General features: G+C 38.5%; 1 protein-coding gene across 3 annotated transcripts in view; it reads right to left on the bottom strand.

Moving 5' to 3' along the window:
• The window catches only part of COL4A1 (collagen type IV alpha 1 chain), a 204177-nt gene that overhangs the window by 114612 nt on the left and 65609 nt on the right, over positions 1–23956 (bottom strand). For all 3 annotated transcript variants that reach the window (XM_067563705.1, XM_067563706.1, XM_067563704.1), the window contains one exon: positions 13999–14049. In XM_067563705.1, the coding sequence (XP_067419806.1) occupies positions 13999–14049 (51 nt within the window). The remainder of the gene's footprint in view (positions 1–13998; positions 14050–23956) is intronic.

Genomic DNA, 23956 nt, shown 5'->3' with positions numbered 1-23956 from the left:
CAGCTTCAACATGAGAGATGTAGTGAGATCCATTCCAGAATACCCAAAAGTGGTAGTTCAGGAATTTACCCAGGACAGAGGAGACCTGGGTTCAAATTGCTGCTCTAGAATGTGGATTCAAATGCAGGTCACCTGCCTCCCCACTGAGCACCTTAGCCCACAAGCTCTTGGTTACAAGGGGGGACACTACCCTCCCCTCCTACGGTTTTGTGAATACCACTTAAATCCCTTGGTGAGTCTAGCCCCCAAAACTGAAATGTTTCATTTGCATAATGTCAAAATATGGGGGGGGGAGGGGGAATCTTTTTTTATTTCAGACAAAACAATTCACTGAAATCTATGTGAATTCACAAAGTATTTCAGTTGACCTGAATCTACATTTTCAGTGATTTTTTAGGCTTGTCCTGATCCCATACTTTATTGACAGGTTTGGTGATTTCATTGACAGCCTCATTATTAAAAGTTTTCACTCTTTCCCCAGTGACTTCACATGCTGTTTTTTTACTGCATTTTTCATTTCTTTCTTTGGGATGTGAGATGTTACAATGTCTTGGATAGTTAGTCTGTTCAGTGACTTTTTAAAGAGTTCCATCATTTTTTCTTTTCCATTGTTAAGATCTGTCTTGTTTTATCCTTAACAGGCTCTCTGACTGGTGTAAACTCACCAGTTAGACTCCTGTGAGTTGATAAAGTATTTTACAGTCACTTCTTTCAGCAGCTGCTTCATTTTGTTTGGCAATGTTACCTCTGTATTTCCTCTTGTCTCTTCTCATGCTGATCTTTCTTTCTTGCTTGTTTGCTTACTTGCTTTCTTTCTAAACACACATTTTTTGCTGCTTCTTTTTCTGAAAGTGTTTTTGAGGCATTGATGTTTGCTTTGGTTTGTTTCCTTTCTTTCAAACAGTTCCACGTATCTTCACTTACCCAGACTTTATGTTTGCTTGTCTAGAAACAAACCACTGTTATTGTGCCATCTATGATACTGTCATTTTGATGGGGTGTCCACACAGGACTGATGGGTTAATATGGCCAGATAGGCCAATTTACTCCACAAGCTGCACCCGGAGGAGGAGCCAGGGAGCTAACTGAAAGCAGGTTCATCTGGGCAGGAACAGGCAGGACCTATAAACCCTGGTTGCTGGCATCAGAAAAGGGCTGCGGATGAAAAGGGTAGTTACTCCCTGAGAAGAGGGAGGAGGGTTCTGGTAGCTGGTACACCCAGAAAGAAGGGGAACCAGAGTGGTAGGATGCAGTCCTGGGAAGGAGCAGTGAGGGCAGAGCGAAGAAGCCCAGAACTGCTGAGCTGAGGGTCCCTGGGCTGAAAACCAGAGAAGAGGGCAGGCCTGGGTTCTCCTACCAGCCACTGAGAGAGTTTCATAGAACTGAGGCAGTGAAAAGGACGACTGCATAGGACTGCTGATGGATTGAACCCTGGAAGGGGGAACACTGAGTTACCTAGCTTGAGGGCCCCTCCGGTTAGGTCATGAAGAGAACATTGCAGGTCCTGGAGCAACAAGAGTTGTAGACCAGAGACAGAATGATGGCATGCAAACCATGGAAGGAGGCATCTACCTCAAGAGAGAATCCCCAGAGTGACCAGGATGAGGCAACAGCACAGCAATGAATGGCGCACCCCATGACAGTCATACAAAAAGGACTAGACACATCGATGCTGATTTTTTTTCATGGTGTATGTAAGTCCTGTAGACCTGAAATACATATGACAGATATGGCAATTTCCTGCAATATCATGACAAACCTTATTAAATTAAGTGAAATCTTACTGAATTAAGTTTAAGTATTTTAGGACTTCATTGTATTAAAATGCAAATGCTTATGTATTATTGTGGGGATTGTATGTAACATCTTGGGGGGTAGGGAGTAGAGGGAAACATGCTAATGTAAACCCTAGGAAGTGTTATAAGCTTCAAAGGACTCTTTTAAACAATGTACATCTCCCTCCTCCCCACGGGGGTTATGCAAAAACCCTGCCTTTTGAAATTTTGCCTAGAGGAAAGGATCTCTGCTGATCAACAGTTACATGGAGGACAAGATGAGAGCCCCAAACTGTATAAAGTAGTGATTAACAGACTCACAAGTGTGCTTGTTCTGAACCAAGATGGTTATAGATTTGTAACCCCAGAAAAACTCCTTGAAGAGGTTTGAAGTACTGACCAATGGCCAGAGCCTTTGTTGGACTTGGGGTGATCTCTGGTAAGCTTATTAGTATGCATGTGTGAGTGGGTTCCTGGACGGGCAACCCTCAAAATGCAAGAAATAGGGCAGACACTCCCCCAGATAGTGGTTTATTCTATAATTAGATTAACCAAGCCAGTAATAAAAATAGTTTCTGCATCAAACCACACTGGTTAACCAGAAGCCAAACACAGTCCCCCTTAGGCATTCCAGCTCTTGGCTCCCATCCAGATAAACAAATCTAATAAGGTGAGGGGTTGTTGAAAGCCTAATTCACCATATGTGAGGTTCTTACTAATCCCAGAGGACCAGACATACCCTCAGCTCAATATATATTTCAGATTTTACGCAAATATCACGCTGTCAGCCAATCCTTAGTAAACTAACTAAAGATGTATTAATAAAAGAAAAGGAGAGTCATAAATGGCTAAAAGATGCAAAGTCCTTATATCAGATTTGTAACAGTGAAGGAATAGACTGTTGGCTTGCACAGTCTCTCTGGTAACTTCCAAAAGATTGGAAGGTCCTCAATCCATAGTTCAAGATGCTCTTTTTAATTGTAAATCCACAGTCCAGAGAATTAGGGCAGGAAAGAGGCAAAATGGAGATATCTCAAGGATCTTTTATATCCTCTGACATGTCCCTGGAAATTTATTGCACCAAACAAAGCCCACAGCCCCTGTTTGTGGAAAGTTACTGGCCCAAGATGGAATCCAGGGTCACATGAACATATCACATGTCCTTACATGGTTTGCTGAATCACAAGGTGTGGCCACTAGCCCCCTGCTGTATGAGGTGTCCTCAGGAAGAGCAATGTGGGTGGGATGAGTTTCTTCTATGGCTCATTGTGTGATTGGAGAGTCCTTAATGGGCCACCAACACACAGCTGTCTAGCCTTGATATAAGTTTATTTGGAGGGTGTCACCAAGGAATACAACACAGGTTTAAGATACACATTCATAGCCAATATTCATAACTTCAGATACAAAGATGATACATGGACTTAACCAGGATAATCATACTTGATTGTAACTTTTCCATTGACACCTTACATGAAACACTGTACAAGATTTATAGTAATTGTGTTAACGGGTAATATCAATTATATAAATGGTCATCTTTAATCATACAGCATCACAGCATGTAGGTTATTATTGCTAATGTTTTCTCTGCAATGCTTTCACCTTAAGAATAAATGTGCTTGTTTAGAAAAAGCTGTGTGATAACTTTTTAACTATGGGCAGTTAAGCTGTTTACAGCTTCTGAGACGGCAAAGTAGGCCTGCTTAGGCAATGCGACTTGCTGGGGAATTCACAGTGTAGGCAGGGAACTGTGATGCCTAGAAAAAATATGATCAGGAGGGAGAGAAATGAATGTCTCCACCAAAGAGGGTGATGGTTGGGGAACCAGAAACCTAAGAGTAGGTGCCCTTGCTGGAACATGGAGGGGAAGGAGGAATACAGGTGCACTGGCCCTCAATTGTTCTTCAGTTCAATTTGAAATTGCTGCTGTAATGTCTTGTCTGTTGGCCTTTTGCTGTTAATTTTCTTGGCGCTCTCTTCTTTAAATTTGATCTTCAGTCTTGCTACACATAAACTGTGGTCACTTCCAATGTCAATTCTTCTGTATGATCTGAAGTTCTGGAGAGTTAAGTTTCCTTCTAATACATAGAAAGTGAATCTGATTCCTGATTATTCCATATGGGGAATTCTAAGTTAGTTAATGGATATCTTTCTGGAGAAACAGTGTCCCACCGATTATGAGCCCTGATACCAGGCATTGTTCTACTAGTTGTTCATCATTCTGATTTTGGGAACCAAGGTTGTGCTTACCCATTGCTTTCTCCACTTTATTATTGTCATCCCCAATCTTGACGCTGAAGTCCCCTATTACTAAGCAGATGTCATGCTTGGGAATATTGTCAATTTAAGTTTGTAGGCAATTGTAGAATTGATCATTGATCTCATCACTGTAGTTGTCTGGTGCATAACATTGTATAAAATCATTTTTATATATTGTCATGAAATCTGCCTTGGAGCAATCAGTTATTAATTGGGTTCCAGTTACATTGTATAAAATCATTTTTATATATTGTCATGAAATCTGCCTTGGAGCAATCAGTTATTAATTGGGTTCCAGTTAGAGTGATTTTTCTACTTTGGAAGTCAATATTACTCCCTCTGTGGGGTAGCCATTTCACATATATTTTATATGCAAATATATTACTTTTTTTTTTAATTGTATTTTGTCTACGTCTGGCTATTGATATTCATTTACTCCATGACTTTCACATTAATGTTTGTCCATATCTTTCATTACCTGCACTGCTTTTGTTGCTGCAGCATTATTCTAACTTTCCAGAAACCTACTTTCATAGTTAGTTTCTACCATTAATAAAGAACTTCTCAGTCTTGGCTTCATGATGGCTTTCACCAAGACTCATCATTCTTGCTAAAACAAAGTCTGTTACTTTAGCATGCTGTTTGAGTTAAAGTCTACTCGTTGTATCTATATCTTTAAAAATACTTGCAGCTAGGTTTTTGAGATATCCCTCAACCCCTAACCTGAAAGGCCAACAGCTTTTCACTTGATCCTTATCTTTTGATCAGTCTGGCTTGAGTAACCTTACCAGGAGTTAAAACTCCTGCTGGCATAGCTCACAGGGTCATTGGAACACACAAGCCTTCTCACCATGTCAAGGTCCCATCACCAGTGAAGGCTTTTAGCCTGTTATAAATGGAAAACTGTACTGCAAATCAATGCACAACACTGTGAAATCCTCCTCTAAGCAGAGCGCCCAAACAAGGACTTTGTATGGCTACAGTCCAATGTAAGTCATCAATAGGGCTTAAGTGGACCTTAAATGATGTATAGGCTCCATCTGTATGTGTGTGAATTTCACCCAGGACTCCATAATGAAACGTTATTACTTCATGCATTGAAAAATGGCTATAAGGAAGTAGTGATGAAGTAAGGATTTTATTTTTCCTTGCTGATTCTCTTGCCAGTATGATGATCCATGACAAATATGTTGTCATGTGCAGTATTTCCATTGAAATGGAAAACAGAAAAACTTTTGACAAAGTCTTTGCATTAAATGCAAGTAAACAAAGGAAAAAGAGAAATTTATATTAATCTCAACTATCTGGCTGTTGGGGTTGTCCTGATGCTATAAACATACATGAAATGCCAGTGTGTGCTAGAACTGACCATATTTATTGGGATCATACACAGTAGTATCTTTTTGACAGGAATCACTCTATGATGTACCAAATTTTAAATTTAGTGGCAATTAAATTAAATAACTAGTTTCAGAATGGAAGAAAAGGAGGGATGATATTCTATTCTTCTACAGAAAGGAATGCTCTGGATTATCTAGGATTACAGAAAAGTATATGATTTTACACGGGCAGGGGAAGACGGGAAGCAGAAATATAGCAAGAGAAAGGAGTAAAAGCTTCCTGGAATCTACAAGTGCAGTGGAAAAACAAGCATTACATCTGTCAAGAAAAACAACTGTGAGTTGGTATAATTAGTTAATTCTACCAAATGTGCCATTATCATCTTTTCTATTTCTTTTCTTTATTTTTCTAAATTCTATGGCCAAAAAACAATGGAAATAAAACTCTAGGAGATGACAGCATTACTTCAGTTTCTTAATAAATGGTTGTTCCAAGATTATCTCTTGTGCGCAATACTGTGGAGAAAATGTAGTGTGATTAGTTGCAGCAAAAACCTCTATCTTTTTGTGTGGAAATCTGCCATCTGATTTGAGCACAAGTTATAATGGCTAGCTTGGTCTGATTTATGTGAGATCACCAGCAAACAGTGTAAATCTGATTAAAACAATTTAAAGGCGCCTGATGGATAAGGTACAAAATGTGGCTATTCGTGTTTCCCACACATTCTCTCTTCTACATCCACCCACAGCCCTCTAAAATCCAATCCAACACTGTCTACATGGCAATAGAATATTAGCATAAAAATATAAACAAATAAGGTGCACATAAAAAATAGAATCAGTTTGGAAGGGTTTCCACAAATGCCAAGATATAGAAGCAACTGCACATGGAAGAAATATGTTTTAAATATACAGATTAGAGCCCTGCGGTGGAACTGGGATCCCACAGTTTCCTCAGGACCCGCTGCCATAATAGCAGGAACAGGTAAAATGTACTTTGTGGGCAGGACTGCGTGGGCAAAAAAACCCAACCTGTGATAATTATTTTAAATTATTAAATTATTTTACAAAATAAGGATTTCAATACTTAAATTTAAGTGAGGGATAGAAAGCAATTTGATGTCTGTAATAACAGGAGGATTTGTTTGTTTTTTACTTGGTTTAAGCAAGATTTATTTTATTCTTTTAGTGGTAAAAATACTTATAATTAACCAACCGAGATTTTTTTATTTTATTTTATTTTTAGGAGGTGTTTTTTAGTAGCATGGGGGAATTTGTCTCTGGCAGGATTTGTGGAATGTAAAGTTTTTGTGGATGGGAACTGAATAAAAATGCAAGAGACAATCTAAGAGCAGGTAGGAGTGGGAATTACAGGGAGGGACGGGAGCAGGTTAAAAAAAACAGTCCCATGCACGGCTCTAACACAGACACAACAGAGTAAGCATAGATACAGTTGGCCTGGTTCTATCCCCATTTGCAGCATTTTAAAGTCTTTGATGTTTCCTAGCACAGAATGAGAACATTGTTCCTATTGAATAAGGAAGGAGCTAAGAATATGGGAGACGTTATTGGCTTGTTCTGATCTCACATTGGTTTTAAGTTTGTGAGACCCCACTGACTTCAATGGAGTTACATGTAATTTACACTAGTATGAGATTGGAATTAGGTCCTATAAGACCAGCAAGAAATTGCAATGAGGATGTATACAAGAAACCAGTGCACAAGTGTAAAATCAAACTCCACACGGCTATGTGGCATGTTGTACTTCAGGATGAAAGGTCTGAAAATATTATGCAAACGTCTGCACAAGTGAAGTCTTGGAAATATATATCTGGCAGCAGCTTTTTAAAAAGGCCATCTAATGCAAGTGGAACAGTACCACGTGAAAAGCATTGGAATTAGGCATTGGAAATTGTACAAGCATATTCCACTGCATGGGGATGCTTGGATGTTTGTGTGTATAGGGATCTTTCCATAGGAATATCAGCATTTAAATTAAATAGGAGATCACTTTGAACCAAAGATAGCCAAGACCGCCATGCTAAGTGTAAGAATAGACATTATTACATTAAACATTTTTTCCCAGAGACATTTGGTCTCACTTAAGGATTGGGGGGAATGGTTCCAGTAACAAGCTTGAACAGAAGAAAGGCAAGGTACAAAAGATCAAAACACCACGTATACATTTGCCCTGTAAAGTTGGCAAACTGCTGAAACCCACCAATTGTGGACTGCTCCTTCAAATAGTATTTCAAGTCTTTTGTCATGTTGGCTCTTTATGAGAATGTTACCTTTGTTCTTATGCTCGCTGTGCAGGATGTGTTCTTACTTACCTTTCAACTGAATTAAGAAATAGATTCTGTATCTAAGTGACAACCAAAGAATGGACAAATCAATATAAACACATTGCAGCCACAATGGAAGTGCCATAAATACTGAACAAATCATTAATGTGGCCTGATTGTCGAAAGCACTGAGCAGTCAGAGATCACATATATGTCTGTAGAAACAATAGATGCTAAGGCACCTTTGATAATCAGGCCATAATCCTCTGCACTTCCCCCTTCACTAATGATTAAAAATGGACAGGAAACAGTTTTCCCATCCCACAACTATTTTCACGTTCAAAATTTGCCCTGGTCTCAAAATCAAGGCAAAGTCAAACTCAAAAATAGTCACGAATCAAAAAACCAAATGTTGCTTTGTGTCAATTATTATTTTGATAATTTTGAAACCTTCAGTTTGACCTTTTTTCTTTTTGAACGCTTTTTAGCTTACATAATTTAAATTTACAAACAAAATCATTTTCAACCAGAGAACCAGAACTTTTCATTTTGAAAATGTCTAAATGTTTGGTTTTGACATCTGGAAATCTTTTTTCTTTCCTTTTTTCAAATTGGGAAAACACTTAAATCTGACCGTTTCACAAAAGGATTTGATGAATCAGGATTTTTTACCAAAAAAAATTCATCAAATTCATGGCAAGCTCTCCTAATGATAAGATGAAGTAATGTTAGCCACTCAGAGCCCTTTCCAGTTTGTATTATTGTTGTTACTGCTACTAGTGTAGCACCGAAGAGCACTAGTAATGGACCAGGACCCGATGGTGGTAGGTGCTGTACAAATACAGAACAAAAAGACAGTCCCTGCCCCAAACAGCTTACAATCTAAATATAAGACAAAAGAGGTAACTAATGGATACAGACAGATAGATGGGGAAGAACAAGGCAACAGTGAGACAATAATGACCTGTAAATATAACTGCTGTCTTTTCCCTTGATTATGCTCATAGTACGTGGGCCTGAACTTGAAGTAAGTTGCATATTTAGCTATTCTTCTCCCAGTATCATCAAAAGTCAGCGATCCTAAATCCACAGTTGAGGTGTTTTGCAAATTGGAATTAGGTTCTCTAACAGATACCTTAAATGGAAACACTGGGAAGTTTTACTGACACCCACATTTTTCTGAACAAATACATGGAAGTTAGTGAACAAATACTCAAAAATGCATAATGCTCATGAAGATGGTGTAGGACTGGCTAACCACAACAGGAATGGGTTCACATAGTTTTGATGTATTTTGATAGAAGTTTAATAGTGAAAACAGCACACATTTGATTGGTTAGCCCTAGTTACTGACCCAGTCACCTGTAAGGACAATATAGAGACCCGCTGCATGTTGCCACATTAAATTCTGCTCAGAACTAATATACATATTCGCTCCAACTGTCATACTCTCACCTTTCACTGAAAGTTTTAAAACATTAGAATCATAAGGTTAGAAGGGACCGCCAGGGTCATTTAGTCTAACCCCCTACCAAGATGCAGGATTAGTTGTGTCTAAACCATCCAAGACAAATGGCTATCCAGCCTCCTTTTGAAAACCTCCAGTGAAGGAGCTTCCACAACCTCCCTAAGTAGTCTGTTCCATTGTCCTACTGTTCTTACAGTTAAGAAATTTTTCCTGAAATTTAATCTAAATCTACTATGCGGTCATCTGAACCTATTTTCCCTGCCCTCTGTGGCATAAGAGAAAAACTTTTCTCCTTTTTTATGGCAGCCTTTCAAGTACCTAAAGACTGCTATCATATCCCCCCTTAATCTCCTCTTTTCCAAACTAAACATACCCAGTTCCTTCAGACTTAACACCGGACCCACACTATCCTTGATCTTTCTTTTTTTGTCTGACATATTTGAAGAACCTCTTCTTGTTGTCTCTAATATTTCTTGCCAGCAGTAACCCATTCTTTGCCCTGGCTTTCCTGATTTTGTCCCTACGTGCTCACATTATTCCCATGTATACTTCCTTGGAGACATGCCCCTCCTTCAATTCCCTGTATGTATCCCTTTGGTTTTTAGATAGCTAAAAAGCACCTTATGCAGCCACATTGGCCTCCTGTGGCTCTTCTTATCTTTCCTCTGTGTCAGAATAGCTTGATATTGAGCCTCTAGTATTTCATCTCTTAAGAACTGCCAGCCCTCTTTGAATAACTCTGCTTGAATAATATGAGGGACAAATGCATTATTAGAATTGTTAATATTTTTTCACATTTTTATTTTGCAAATATTGCTGCTTTGTCTCTTGATAATTAAAAGGACAGGAAAAAAGCCAAGACAGGCCCTCACTCTCTGGTAAGCCTATTTAATAGCTGTTTTATTGTGCCTATTATTATACATGTAAACTTTCAAAATCATAGGGATGAAAACATACTGATAAAAATGGTTTGTGTCATTTATGCAGATTTGTTTACTTCTCAAAAACCACAAGTATGCAGCAGTTATGCTATTTTTATTTTATTTTATTTCACCATTCCAAATTAAGGTGTAAATTGCAAGATACTTAATACACAATAACCCTAGCATGGAATAACAATCTTTCTAAAGAATAATAATTAATTATAACTGACAGGCATTGGAAGACCTAGCTTTTTATTCTACAGTGGTTACAGCAAAGTAATGGAGTTACTTGAAGCAACCAAGATTTAATTCATGAATCCATGTTTCCAGTATGAAGTAAAATTAGACCAATTGTTTGTGAATGTTTTCAGTTGATAGACTGAACATTCTTGGAAGACTTCATGAATCCAAACAATCTTACTCATCTTATGAATACCTAACCATTTAATTACTATATAGGGTAAATATGCTTTTTTTTTAAACCAGTAGTAATACCTGGCTATTTCTTCTCTCCAGCTGTCTCAAAGAGGCCTTAAAATCCAGGTAAGCATGAAAATGAATATGTAGCTTCTGGCTATTTCTGAGTAACCATGTAAAAGTTAAGCAAGCATTCAAAATTCTAATCAGTCTAAATAGAGGGAATTCCCACACTACTGCAAAGTAAAAAAGAATAATAAGTTCCTGAAGATGTTAAAAGCTAACCTAATGGAAAGTAGTAAGCTATTTTATTTTGAATACAACAATAAATAAAGTTGCTCTAAAATAATATGTTTTGCAAACACTCGATAACTTGTCTTTATTTAACTTAAAGCCAAATGTCTGGTTTTATATGCCACTGCTCAATTTAATAACAAAGGCTTTATATGCGAAGAACCATCTGTTGCAGTGAAATTCATTTTCTAAAATGCAGAAAACATAAAATAAAACCAAGACTGTGTCAATTATATACCCATGATAAAGTATGAGTCAGTTTAAAGGATTTTGGCTTAGGGATGCAATTTACATTGGAGGTGGTCCCATAAGCAAATTTGAACATTTTCTAAATATGGTCATCCCAATGACCAGTGTGATAAAAAATTTCTCAAATGAGAGATGAAAATGTGTCATGATAATACAGTCTTCTCATCTTGAAAGTGTCCTTGAATAACTTTAAGGTATTTCACAGGTCTTTATCACAAAGATTTTTTCCCTGCATTTTTATGGTGAGATCACAAATGTAATTATATGGCAAACTGAGTGTTGATTACAAACTAAAAGGAGCCAGAAAATTCTTCCCACACTATGGTGAAAAATATATCTCCAGATGCTATGAATTAAGGCATTAAAGGGCAAATAAAGCAGCAGCTGTGGAAGTGGGTAAAGATCCCATGCAACAGAACTGGTGTGGTTCCATTGTGTTAGGGGGGTAGATTTGAAGAGGCTCTTCAAAGTTTGTACACTTCTGCACAGTATGGAGACCAGCTCAGTAGGCGTCCCTATCTGTCAGTATGGGTGTGGGTAGAGGCAAGGCAAAGATGGGCCCAGAGGACATGCACAGGTCCTCCAGTCCTCATGCACAGACTTTCTGGAAGAGTTTGCATGGCCTCTGTGGCTTACTACAGCTTCAGTTGCTGAATACTAATACCTGTATCTCTTCCCCTTCCCATTTTGACCTAAGTTGTTAAGAGTTTGAGGTTATTTTGGACTTCAAGACACGAGCCTACTTCTTCTATAGAAGAAGACTTTTAAAAACTCTGTGCCTAGTAAATAAATATAGCAGCAAAGAAACTCTCTTCTATCTCTAGCAGGGACAGTCTGGATCTGAGTTTGAAATAAATGCAATTTCAACATCTCAAAAGTAGTTCATAAAAAAACTGAACACTATATTTTATTCCTTGCCCAGGACAGAGCAAGCTTGAAGTTAAAATCCATAACAGTAGAGTTGTGGGCTTAAAACTTCTATCCACAATAATTTATTTACTGTTGCAACTGAAAAACAAGAAAAATCTAGAACAAGAGTGGTAAACATTGAACAGGGTCAAAGCTCAGAATCCTGAGGTTTTCAGGAATTCTAGCATGACCTGAATCATGGTACTTTGTCTTTTTTATTAAATGGAAGGCTGACTTATTTGGTGCTACTTGCTGGTTGAAAAGATTTGGAAAGTATCTCCTAGAAGCTTCTGAAACTATTTCTGAAACTATTTACCCTACAACTTGATCCATGCTCTGTTATGAATGAAATTATCATGCATCTTCAACTGCCTCACCTGTTTTTAGCCTCCAGTTAAGGCAGTTTGATTTTCCAGAAAGAGAAATACAAAAGAGAGTCCTTAATAGACATTTTAACTCCTTTAAGTTCTTCTATAACATATGTTTAATAGTACAGAACACAAGACTGGTATGCTGTGATAAAAAAAAACTTTAGGAGCACACATTTGGGCTGCACAGCTGCTAAAACTTCTATACTACACCATCTTACATTAGGGGTGTATGCAAGGTGTTTGCAACAAACCAGTATAATGTACATTAAAATCTGTATTGCAGAAAATGAAAAGAGCTAGAGGGGTGGTATTTACACATCAATAATATTTACAAAGCCAGTGAACTCATAGGCAGGAATAGAAACCATGAAAGGGGTTGCACTGCAGATCCACATCTTTGACATCACCTTGGGAGTGTATTTCAACCACCCCCACTTCTCCTACAAAATCCTAGATTACTGTAGTTTTAGTCAAGAGATGTAGATTTAACACAAATTACATTGAGGGATTCATTATCAGCATGAGAAAATGGAACTTAATATTAATGGCAGTTAGACAATTATAGAAAATTATTTTCCACTACAATCTCTTTGATGCTTTTAAACATGCACCTTTTTACTAATAAAGAAACAAATATTTTATTGAGCTGGCCAGGAACTTTCTGTCAATCATTTTTTCTGTGGGGAGAACCAAAAAGAAGTATTTCATTTGGGATTGGTTCAACCCAAATTGAAATATTTCAGTTTGTTGAACTAAACTGAAATGCTTTAATTTCAAGTCGGTTCAACATTAGAGTGCATTTCCCTATTGTGGCACATCCATGGGAGTTGTAGTTCGGGCCCCCATTCTCTCCTATGGGCTGGGCTTCCTGGCTGGACTACATTTCTCTCTGACCAAGCCATACAGTGCATTATGAGATATTAAGTCCAGTCAGGGAACCTGGCCTGGAGAGGAGAATGTGGGTATCAGGACCCTGACCACAACTCTGAGTAGGCAAAGTGCCTTTAAAGGGAAATGTAGGACCTGACACTACCAAGTTTGGACCCAAGAAGGACTGCATGGTTGTAGACATACACACTTAAACTGTCAGCTGTGGCTGTATATCTCACTGCATCTCATTTGCTGAACTGATTCTAAACAAAAGGTCTTGGGACAGTTCAACAAACTGAAATGAAATATTTTGATGTGTGAATGTCAAAATGTTTCCTTTTTCATCAGGAATGTCAAAATGAAAGTTTACTCCATTTTTTAAAATGTTTCATTACACAAAAATTTTTGATATTTTAATTTTTTGCCCCAATTTAGGGTGAACACAAAATGTTGACATATTGGAATTTTCCATGGGATGCAAATTGCATTTTCACTCAGCTCTAATAGTTGACCTAAAAATTATAAGGAGAAAAGGCTTCTGCATTTCTTCACCTATATAGAATTCCTATATGTTTTATAAGACTCTGGTTCCCTATCATTAGGTCATGCTCATGGAAGTATGTGTTTGAGGGTCAATTAACAAATCCAAACTCTGTGGCATACAGAGTGATACTACCACAGTTTGGACCCAAGTAGGGGTGCACAGTTGTAGACATACACACTAAGCCGTCAGCTGTGGACACATTTCTAACTGCATCTCATTTGTCTTCCAACAATTTTTATGGTGTTACCAATATAAGTGAGAAAATTATACAGATATGGCAGAGATACTCACTTTTTGCCCTTTTACTCCACTGCAGTCACACTTTCCACAGCCAGAACAAGCCTGTAAATGAAAGAAAAAGGAATTAAAATGTCTTGCATTTGGTGACAGCTGCAACACATAACAAATAGTTGACTAAGACGTATGGATGTCATCAGTATCATATATATTAAAATACAGCTGCACAAAACACTTGTTAACTCTGAGCAATTAACTCCAGTGACTGTAATGTTAGGTTAATGTATTGCCTTATTTTCTCCTTGTTATTTTGATTAAGATAGTAGATAAGTGTTTTTTTTTAGTAAAAACTAATTGTTTCAACTTTTACCAAAAAATATTTGTTAGCTTTGAAACTTTATTTCTTGGCATACCATTTAAAAGTGGCTTATTTCAAACAGGATATATGCACACTGTGCATCTGGTCAAATGAATGTCTCATTTTAGAACTTATATAGGGACGCTGGCTACGTCTTCACTGATGGCAGCAAATTCACTGCCATCAGATTGACTTCTCTGGATTGACTGACCGGTCAGTGAAGCCCCACTCAGTCGATCCAAAAATCGACGTACTAAGACCACCTTCTCAAGTGGCGCAATGCAGTAAAGATGGCGCGCAGAACAGAAGCAGAGAAAGCAACGGGAGTTACACAAGTTTTTTTTGAGTAGCTTGCGTAACTCCGGTCGACTGCCGCCGAATCTCGGACATAAGTGTAAACAAGCCCTATAACTTACTCAGAGCATTCAAAAATTTAATAGAGTTCTAAAGAAAAAGTGCACTCTAGTTTTAGAGCCTGATCTGTAATCTATGGTCTTGTTAATAAATAGCTGGCATTCTCTATAAATGTGTCCCCCTATTTTTGAGGATGAAGGGATTGTGCAACTAAGATTCTTTATGGTTAATTTTCAACTATTAACAGGGAAAATGGCACTTTTGCAAAACGCTTACTCTTTTTTAAAAAGCAGAACATTTTTGTATCTGTATGGTAAACTGTAATCCATTAAACTTACTAATATTAGTTCCCAGAAAATAAGTGTCACTATCCGTCTTGTGATAATGGTAATACAATATTTTTAACAGAAAACTAAAACACTGGTCTCATCACCATAATAAGCTGTTATATAAACAAGTTCATCTGGAGATATTTTATGAAGTCAAATCTGAACAATGTCCTCCAAGACAGTAAGCTGTTCTTAATTTCACATACTGGAAATAGAAACAACTGCCAATGTTTATTGGCAGAGCAGTGACTAACTCCACAGATTCCAGACCGGTTTCTTACATTTACTACTTTTAAGCTGTTTTCATTGTCCTTTGTTTTTGGGGGTTTTTTGTTTGTTTTTTGTTTTTTTGTTTTGTTTTTTGTATAGCCTCTCCACCATTTAACTCAATCTCTAAAATATGAAGTAATTTCAATTTATTAATACCATGTTGATTGCAGTGATGGCATTCATATAAAGCAAAATATGAGTAAAAATACATATCAACTTTAAAATATTTTAAAGGTAAACTTTAAAGCAAAGAAATGTAACACTTTTTGACAGGCGATACAAACCCTTCATGGCTTGATATGAAAACTCTTTAGGACAGAATAACTGTGCTGGGTTTTCTACACTGGACAAACCACTGTCATCCTTAGCAAAAGTTCAGGAAATGCTGAAACGAAGCCAATTAATGCTCCCAGAGAAACTCCAGGCTTCAAAGTGAATTCTGACATAGATTCTAACTAAGACCTGCGGATTTCTGAGAGAAGAAATCCTGGAGAGCTGGTAGGTGGGAATTCTTTTTCATTGTATCTCAGCTGAGGAAAGGAAGCAGAGCAGCATTACTGACTCAGCTAGTCAGGACATTTGACCTCATTATAAAACAAAGCTTTTAAAGTTCGCTATGAAAAAGTATCATCTCTCCATCCCCAGCAGAGGGAGATAAGGGCTTGCTTTTGAGATCACAGGTGCTAGAGGAGAAGACTTTCATATAGATAGTTCCTACTAAATCTTTCATTTGCTTGCATGACCCACAAGATGGAGAATATGGTTTGGGAGATATTTTTATCTGAGTCAGTGGCAACTAAATGTATTCAGTTTCTTGGACATAATCATTAAGGGACAAATCCTTTTCACAAAGCAAGGTTAAACTAGCATGGAAGTGTCTGAGGGAAGTGGTAAGCCAGACATGCTGATGCACTCTGGCTGTTAGTTAAAGATTTTGTCTGCATTGTATCAACAAAGCAATTCAATGCAGCTAGAGCATACCAATGAGTCTTGCCCATTATCTCTTCCCCTTTCCCTTGCTGGTTGTGAAGCAGTAGAGGAATGGCTCTGTGGCTGTTACAGCTCCTGAAGTTGCTATGTCCTTAGTGCATGGGAGGAGTGATCACTCAGTCTATGTTACTGCAGATACACTGACCCACCCCCTGATCCTCTTACAGCCTAAGGTAAAGAAATATCACAGAGCTGGAGCCCTGAGTAGAAGGTGGGCCTGGGTTCCCCTACCTGACACTGGGGAAGTATCACAGACTAGGCACTGGAGTTGAAGACTGCCTGGGACAGTCATCTGATAGGATTCTGCTAAGGGAGGACTGTAGTAACCAGGCTGCAGGGCTAACCCATGAAGAGGGAACATGAGAGGTGGTAGGGTTTGCAAACAAGCACCAGAAGAAGGTGTTGGACATGGAAGGAGCTAATCCCCACAGCAGCCAGAGGGCGATGCCATTGCGGTGAGTGGGCCTGTGACAGGCACTTTGCAAGACTGAGACTCCTTAAAAGGTTTTGCTCTTATCCAAGAGCACCACCAGCAGCCATTACTATCAACCTTAGCCTGAGGAACCCTGGCAAAGATGGCCACTGCCTACCATGCCAGTGGCATTGAAGCCAGGTTGTTCTCATGGAAAATGGGAGGGCCAGGCTGGGAGGTGGGGTACGTAGAGGTCCATGGTATAGGACTGTTGGGGTAGGAGGGAGGATAATATTCTAGGAAACTCCTGAGGGGCCTGAAAAATATGGGGAGCAGGATGTAGATGGGGATGGGCTACAGGGGAATGTGGGAAGCAGAAGGGAGGGAATGGGATGTGCCAGACAGGTATAATGTGATGACTAGGAAGCCTTGTCTATGCTGGCAACAGCATGTAGGGTAGGAGTAGCTACACTATGCAATGAAAAGCAGGCTGCATCCACACTGCTGCGTGTAGCTAAATGTGGCAGTGCAAGGCTCAGGCAGTGAGGGGAGGCATCTTGCTGCCATCCCCACCCCCAAAGCCTTTTCATGGTACCAGAGCCTTTCCTTGTAGCAGGGAAAGGGTCTGGCAGCAAGAAGGCAGCAGGATTCTATACTGCAGTGTAGATGCAGAAGGCATTGCTTGGGCATGCATAGCAGTGTGTAGGTGTACATAGCCACAGGGTTCAGGCGTGTGTCTTCACTCGCCTACGCAGTGCTTCACCATCTATGCTGCTCGTTATACCCAGGCTGGTGGCCATGCTGTGTATGTACAATACATGCTGCTCTAAGTGTAGACATAGCTGGAGGCTGAGGGGAAATGTGGTGGGTGGGAGGGGAGAGTGAAGGGCAAGTGACTACAGGGGACAGGTGTGAGACAAGAGACTATGAGGACGTATTATGGGAAAATATGAGTGGAAAGCTGCCTAGCCTGTTGATTGAGGAAACAGCAGCTCTTCATTTCTAAAGGGATAGGAGATGGTAAGTGGAAGACCCTGAAAGCAGTGAATCAGGAAGCCTCCATTTCTGTGTATGCTTTTAAGGCTGAATTTTGAACCTGAAACGGTCACCTCCCATGTGGGCAGCTTTGCTCTTCGGGAGATCGTTAAGCCAATTTCATGATTTGCCAGGGGCGTAGGGGAGAAGGGCGTGTCTCTGTTTCATGATTTTTGAATGTTTGGAGTTGACAATACCGAGAAGCACGTGAAGGTACAAAGTTACCTCCCCGCCTCCTTGAAGTGATGTGCAGCCCTGGGACTGCACTGAGGGAGCAATCAATGCTTTCCTATGTAAGGACTAACTGTGAATGGCGCAAGTGCTTGTGCAGGAAGCACAAGTTGGGGGTTGGGAGCAGGAAGGAAGGCTTCTTGATGGTCTTTCCTGTTTTCCTATGCAAGAGCCAGCCACAGTCTGGACCTCTGGCTTTGCCAGACACAACACAGGCCATCATAAATTGTATGACGATTTATCAATCTTCATATGAAATTGCAGCTTCTACCCAGCTTAGCACAGCTAGAAATGATACTGCTTGTCTTATCTTATTCCTGACTGTTACACACAAGTCACAAAATGCTTATAAGCCCAGGAACAGAAGTTTACTATAACAGTATATATTGCATGTTTTTGGATAAGTATTACTATTGTGTTGCATTCTCTGGCTGTTCTGCAATGAATCGTACTCACAAATCATCTAAGTAATCTACCAATTTATACTGAGAATTTATTAAAAATATTATCCACCATTATATTTCACAGATGAATATGCTATGTACAGATGAAATATATTGCATAGATGAGTGCAATCCATATTAGCCTATTAACACAAGGCCCTGAAAGTATAATAATGCCATATGACTTCCCTGACTGGATCTCTCATTTTACTGAAAGATGTGCAAAAACTTAGCAACACCAATCGCTACCACCGATGCAGCTGAGAAGGCTCAAAAAAGTTGATGCAGCAAATATCTCCAATAAATTGTACTCCATAAACTAGCTCCCAATACATTTGTTTCAGATCCTTCACTACAAGGAACTTGTACGCTTTGTTTAAACTTCCCTTTAAAGCCACTTTCCTGGTACTTTTGGGGGATCAGCCATAACAAATGCAAAAGCAATTTGGTTTAGGGATCTGGTTTGGGCATTTTTTGAGAATGATATATTATAGTCAGATTACCAGTTTAATATAGAGAATATTGCCAGTCCCTAAAATGCAGAACTTGTACAAATTTCCACAGGTGGCTACAAAGGTAGAATCAGTACCCAAACACTCACCTATGCTACAGAAGTAATCATTTCAAGAGTAATCATTACAGGTAGTATTTATAATACTGTTTCTTCCAACAAAGGTTATGTGTCAACACCAGCCAGCCTGCTCGCTAGTTTGGGTCAGGGCCATATTCTGCTAGGTGCTGTACAAATCCAAAATAAGAGACAGTACCTGCCCCAAACAGATTGCAATCTAATTTAATACAAAACACAAAAAGGAAGTGGGATAAGGGTAGTAGTGATAGGAACATGTTCTTATATAGACTAGCTATGTGCACAGCTTGCTTGTTGCAAGTCATTCAAAACATATTTCTTTACTTTTAAGATAAAATATTAATGCTATCAATAATCTGTGTAAATAAAGAGCAGGAATGGAGAAGTGAATTCCATTTTAAAATTGTTTTTGCTTGTGTAGTCAGGTGGTTTTGGGAGAACTAAGCCAAACTTCCATAACAAAACCTAAAAACAGGTGAAACCTACCCTTGTTTCAATACACACCTGAAACTTTGGCCTGCTTCAAGGGTTTGCCAAGATTCACAAACCCTTCAGTGAATATGGGCAGAGCTTTGAGCAAAATTATCCCTTGCCCTTTATATTACAGTAGCTCCTGAAAGACTCAGCCAGGTCAGGGCCCCATTGTTCTGTGTGCTGTACAAAGATATGGTGGAATTTTAAAAAGTATTTGAGCATTGGTTTAATTCTGTTCTCAGTGAAGTCAATGAAAATTCCACCCATAGTAAATTACACTTCCTCTTCCAATTTAAATATGAGATATTACAAGTGGGTGAAGGAAACAGGCATGCAGTAAATGGCTGACGGAGTGGGACAACAGAAAAGAGCATATTTTCACATATACATGAGCTGTGTGCACTATTCACAAGTGTAATAATCCAGTAACAGTAATCAGAAACTCTCAGCTCACCACCAACCCACTATCAAATGACAATTTCCCTTAGATATCAAACTTAGGGATTGATTCATAGGTTGGGGTGAGAAGTGCACACAACTTGATGGGTTCTTCCCTCTTCTTTTTCAATCCTGAAACTGGGCAAAACTTGGCATTGGGTTTTATGATTTATTAGAAAAACTCAGAAGAAAACTGGAGCATCACAAACTCTGAGACTGAAGCAAAGAATTTCATGAACTCCTGGAAACTGGAGCCTTCTAGTTTCATGCTGCTCTCGCTATCGGTTACACTGATTATGGATTATTTTATATTAATTTTTATTCTGACAGTATCCCTTTAAACTGGCAGGGCCAAGAAGGTTTAGAGTCAAGGCTATTTACAGCAGATACTGTAGTTTAAAATCATGCACAGTTGAGATCTCTGCTGTACCAAGGATTATTAGTTTGAGAAGGCAGTTTTATGTAAGCATTTCCAGGCTTTGTGTGTGTGTGTGTGTGTGTGTGTGTGTGTGTGTGTGTTCATCTGTCCATCCTGTGGGGGAAGGAGGGCAAGGTCATACTTATTTTAACATAACACGGGATTCGGGTCTAATCACACTTACAAAAGGTATAACTCCCATCTAACTGACAATAGAATTGGGTCCATAGTTGTCTGTGTTTCAAATCCCACCAAATAGGGAAATATGGAGGTGCTGCCAATGGAGCATGCTTATCTCCTGAATTCCTTTCACATTCCCTTCTCTATTTAAAAATGTCAAAATAGCTCCGTGTCTGTATTACTAGTCTAGTTTTTACCTAGTGTATATATAACTCTATTGAAATTAACTGAACTGTTCTCTCATACACCACATCTGATGGCAAAGTAATGTTGGAGGGATCACTGGGAATACTACGTTTGAAGTTTTTTCTTAACTGATTTGATTTGCCACTATCTTTTTATGAAGTTTGTTAAACCTTGTACTTCAGAGTTTTAACTGTAAAGCGGAACATTAAAATAAATAACATCTTAATCTTATGGGAAAATACAAAGTTCAATATTTCTAGGATTATTTGTATTTATTTTAGATTTTGGAAACAGTTGACCATATTGACACAGAATAGTCGTCATTTTTCAGATAAACATACAAGCAGAGAAGCTTCATTGTTTCTATATCCCACCACAGTGCATGTGCAAAGAGGGCTAAATCTTGAATTTAGAGAGACAGGAAATAAGTAGTTCAGCTATTGGAGATGATCAAGTTGGAGCACACTTTAGAGTCTCCAACTTAAACTAGACTAGGATAAAAAGATGTATTTTTTTTTAAATGTTATCTAACAAGCTTTTAAAAAACATATTTTAAAACACTAGACAGGGCAAGTTTTATTTTATCATGTTAGCTGGTCAAGGTGAATGCTGGAAGGAATGACTTGCCCTTCCTACATCAGGGCTTTCAAACATATTTGTTAAAACGTGTTAGCTAACACTTAAAAAAAAAATTACACCTTTAGTCCTAGGCTAGACTAGCCCCAAATGAAGCAAATACAGGAGAAATTGGGGACTGGTTATGGGAGGGAAGCCCCAAGTGAACTCTAAAGATTTTATTTATTAAGATCACTTGTCAGTTACAATTTAATTGTGAGAGTCTTATCAGATGCTTCTCCTTCTGGGTGCAGTTGATCCATGGAACAGAAGGGTTTTTTACAAGGCCCTTTTACACACACACAAATACTGCCAGTTTCTCCTGTACTAGCTAACTATGGGTGGACATTAATATGAAAATGAATATGCCAAATTTTTTTTATGGTTTATTAGCTGGAAAAACTGGTTATGGGTAATAAATAGACCTTTCACATCTAGGTCACAGTTTTTTTAAATTCAACTCTAGTCAGCAATAACTGAAATAAAGAGAAAATAAAACTCACACTCACCACTATTGTGATTGACTCTAGCTGTTAATCTCAGAAGAGAAGTTAAGGCTTGAATGGAAAAGGAGAATTAACAACCCTTTCCTCTTCAGATTATCTCTCTGAATGACGACTGCATGTACACTTGTGGGACAGCTTCCATTGCCATTTTCAGTAGAATCACAGAAATCGCCCTGTTAATATAGGTTTTTTCTCAAGAATACATTTTCTAGTGTTGTGTCTAACTAGCTGCAAACATCCCAATAGATGGGGCTTCCCATAATGTCCCTGTACTGTGGACAAACAAGGCACTTCAGTTTCCAGTGTTGTCAATTCAGTAACTCCCCTCATATTCATTTAAGAAACATGTAGGCACTGTATCAAAATCTGGTCCAAAATTAAAATAAAATCAGTATTTGGGGAGGGTTGCAAGTTTCTGCAGAAAAGGACCTGGGGGTTACAGTGGATAAGAAGCTGGATATGAGCCAGCAGTGTGCCCTGGTTGCCAAGAAGGCTAATAGCATATTGGGCTGCATTAGTAGGAGCATTGCCAGCAGATCACAGGAAGTGATTATTCCCCTCTATTCGACATTGGTGAGGCCGCATTTGGAGTATTGTGTCCAGTTTTGGGACCCCCACTATAAAAAGGATGTGGACAAGTTGGAGAGAGTCCAGCGGAGGACAACAAAAATGATTAGGGGGCTGGAGCACAAGATGTATGACGAAAGGCTGAGGGAACTAGGCTGGTTTAGCCTGCAGAAGAGAAGAATGAGGGGGGATTTGATAGCAGCCTTTAACTACCTGAAAGGGGGTTCCAGGGAGGATGGAGCTAGGCTGTTCTCAGTGGTGGCAGATGACAGAACAAGGAGCAACGGTCTCAAGTTGCAGGGGGAGGTCTAGGTTGGACATTAGGAAAAAGTTTTTCACTAGGAGGGTGGTGAAGCACTGGAATGGGTTACCTAGGGAGGTGATGGAATCTCCATCTTTAGAGGTTTTTAAGCTGTGGCTTGACAAAACCCTCGCTGGGATGATTTATCTGAGGTTAGTCCTGCTTTGAGCAGGAGGTTGGACTAAATGACCTCCTGAGGTCCCTTCCAACTCTATGATTCTATGATGATAATTCATCATAAGGAAACCTAGTAAAAAGTGAAATTTAAATCCTTTGCATAGACACAAATTTATTTAAAATATCTCTGCAGTTTTTAGAAAACAAATAAGTTGCAGCTATGAAAAAGTTATATGGAATGTAATCAGAAATTATAAGCTTTCTGTTTAGATTTTTTTAAACTAGTTTGTCAAATTTAATGGCGAATTAAATCAGTGTTATAGAATTCTACAGGATGCTTCCACAAAATAATACACAGCAGAAAGCTCTTTTATTATTACTATTATTTTGCCATTTGGATTAAGAAAATATTTTATTAGCTAAGGCTTAGTAAAATAGAACATTATATTCTGTAAACTGTCATAATTGATAAATCAAAATATTTACTGAATTTCAGAATGTGAGATTTCATTGGTGGTCCTCAAACACAAATTCTAAACAGTTAATTGATTACTAAATGCTGTCAAGGTATTTCTGAGATCACTATTATAATATTTTTGCTTTTAAGACATTAAAATGACTAGCACTGCATATATAAAATATTATTCCGTGTTTGCTAGTGTAAAATAATTATGGTTGCCAATTGGCTGTTTATCCAGTTGTTTTTAATTGCCTTTCCTTTTTAAGAACTCCAGTTTTGTTTACCTTTTCAAAGGAGAAGTAAAAAAATCCCAAATGTCAATGGAATATAGGATCATTTGGATACTGAGGCATTACAGCAAGGGTAGTCAACAAGCAGACCACAGACCAAATCTGGATCACCAAACACTTTTGAATGGACCCCAAAATCTTTTTTTTAAACTTATTACCACTATAGTTTTTTTAATTATTTTCTCTGGAGTCTGGACCTTGACTATACCTTGACCAAGAAATTTGGACCTTAACAAAAAATAATTGACTACCCCTGCATTATACCAACAGTTCCTGATCAATAATTCAGAATCAGTGTCTTCTCATGGACTTCCTTAGATTTTTCTTACATTTACTTCAAAGCATTTTCTCAAATGTCTTTGAAAAGACACACACCCCTTTTGTAATTTAAGGAAACTGTTAAATCAGCTTTAATCATTGTTTGCATTCCCCATTGTATTCTATATCTT

The sequence above is a fragment of the Emydura macquarii genome, unplaced genomic scaffold, assembly GCF_026122565.2.
Source record: "Emydura macquarii macquarii isolate MOO-44397 ecotype Brisbane River unplaced genomic scaffold, CSIRO-AGI_Emac_v2 contig_2531, whole genome shotgun sequence".
Lineage (NCBI taxonomy): Eukaryota > Metazoa > Chordata > Testudines > Chelidae > Emydura > Emydura macquarii.
The sequence above is the reverse complement of the archived record's forward strand: the minus strand, read 5'-3'. Positions and strand labels throughout refer to the sequence as shown.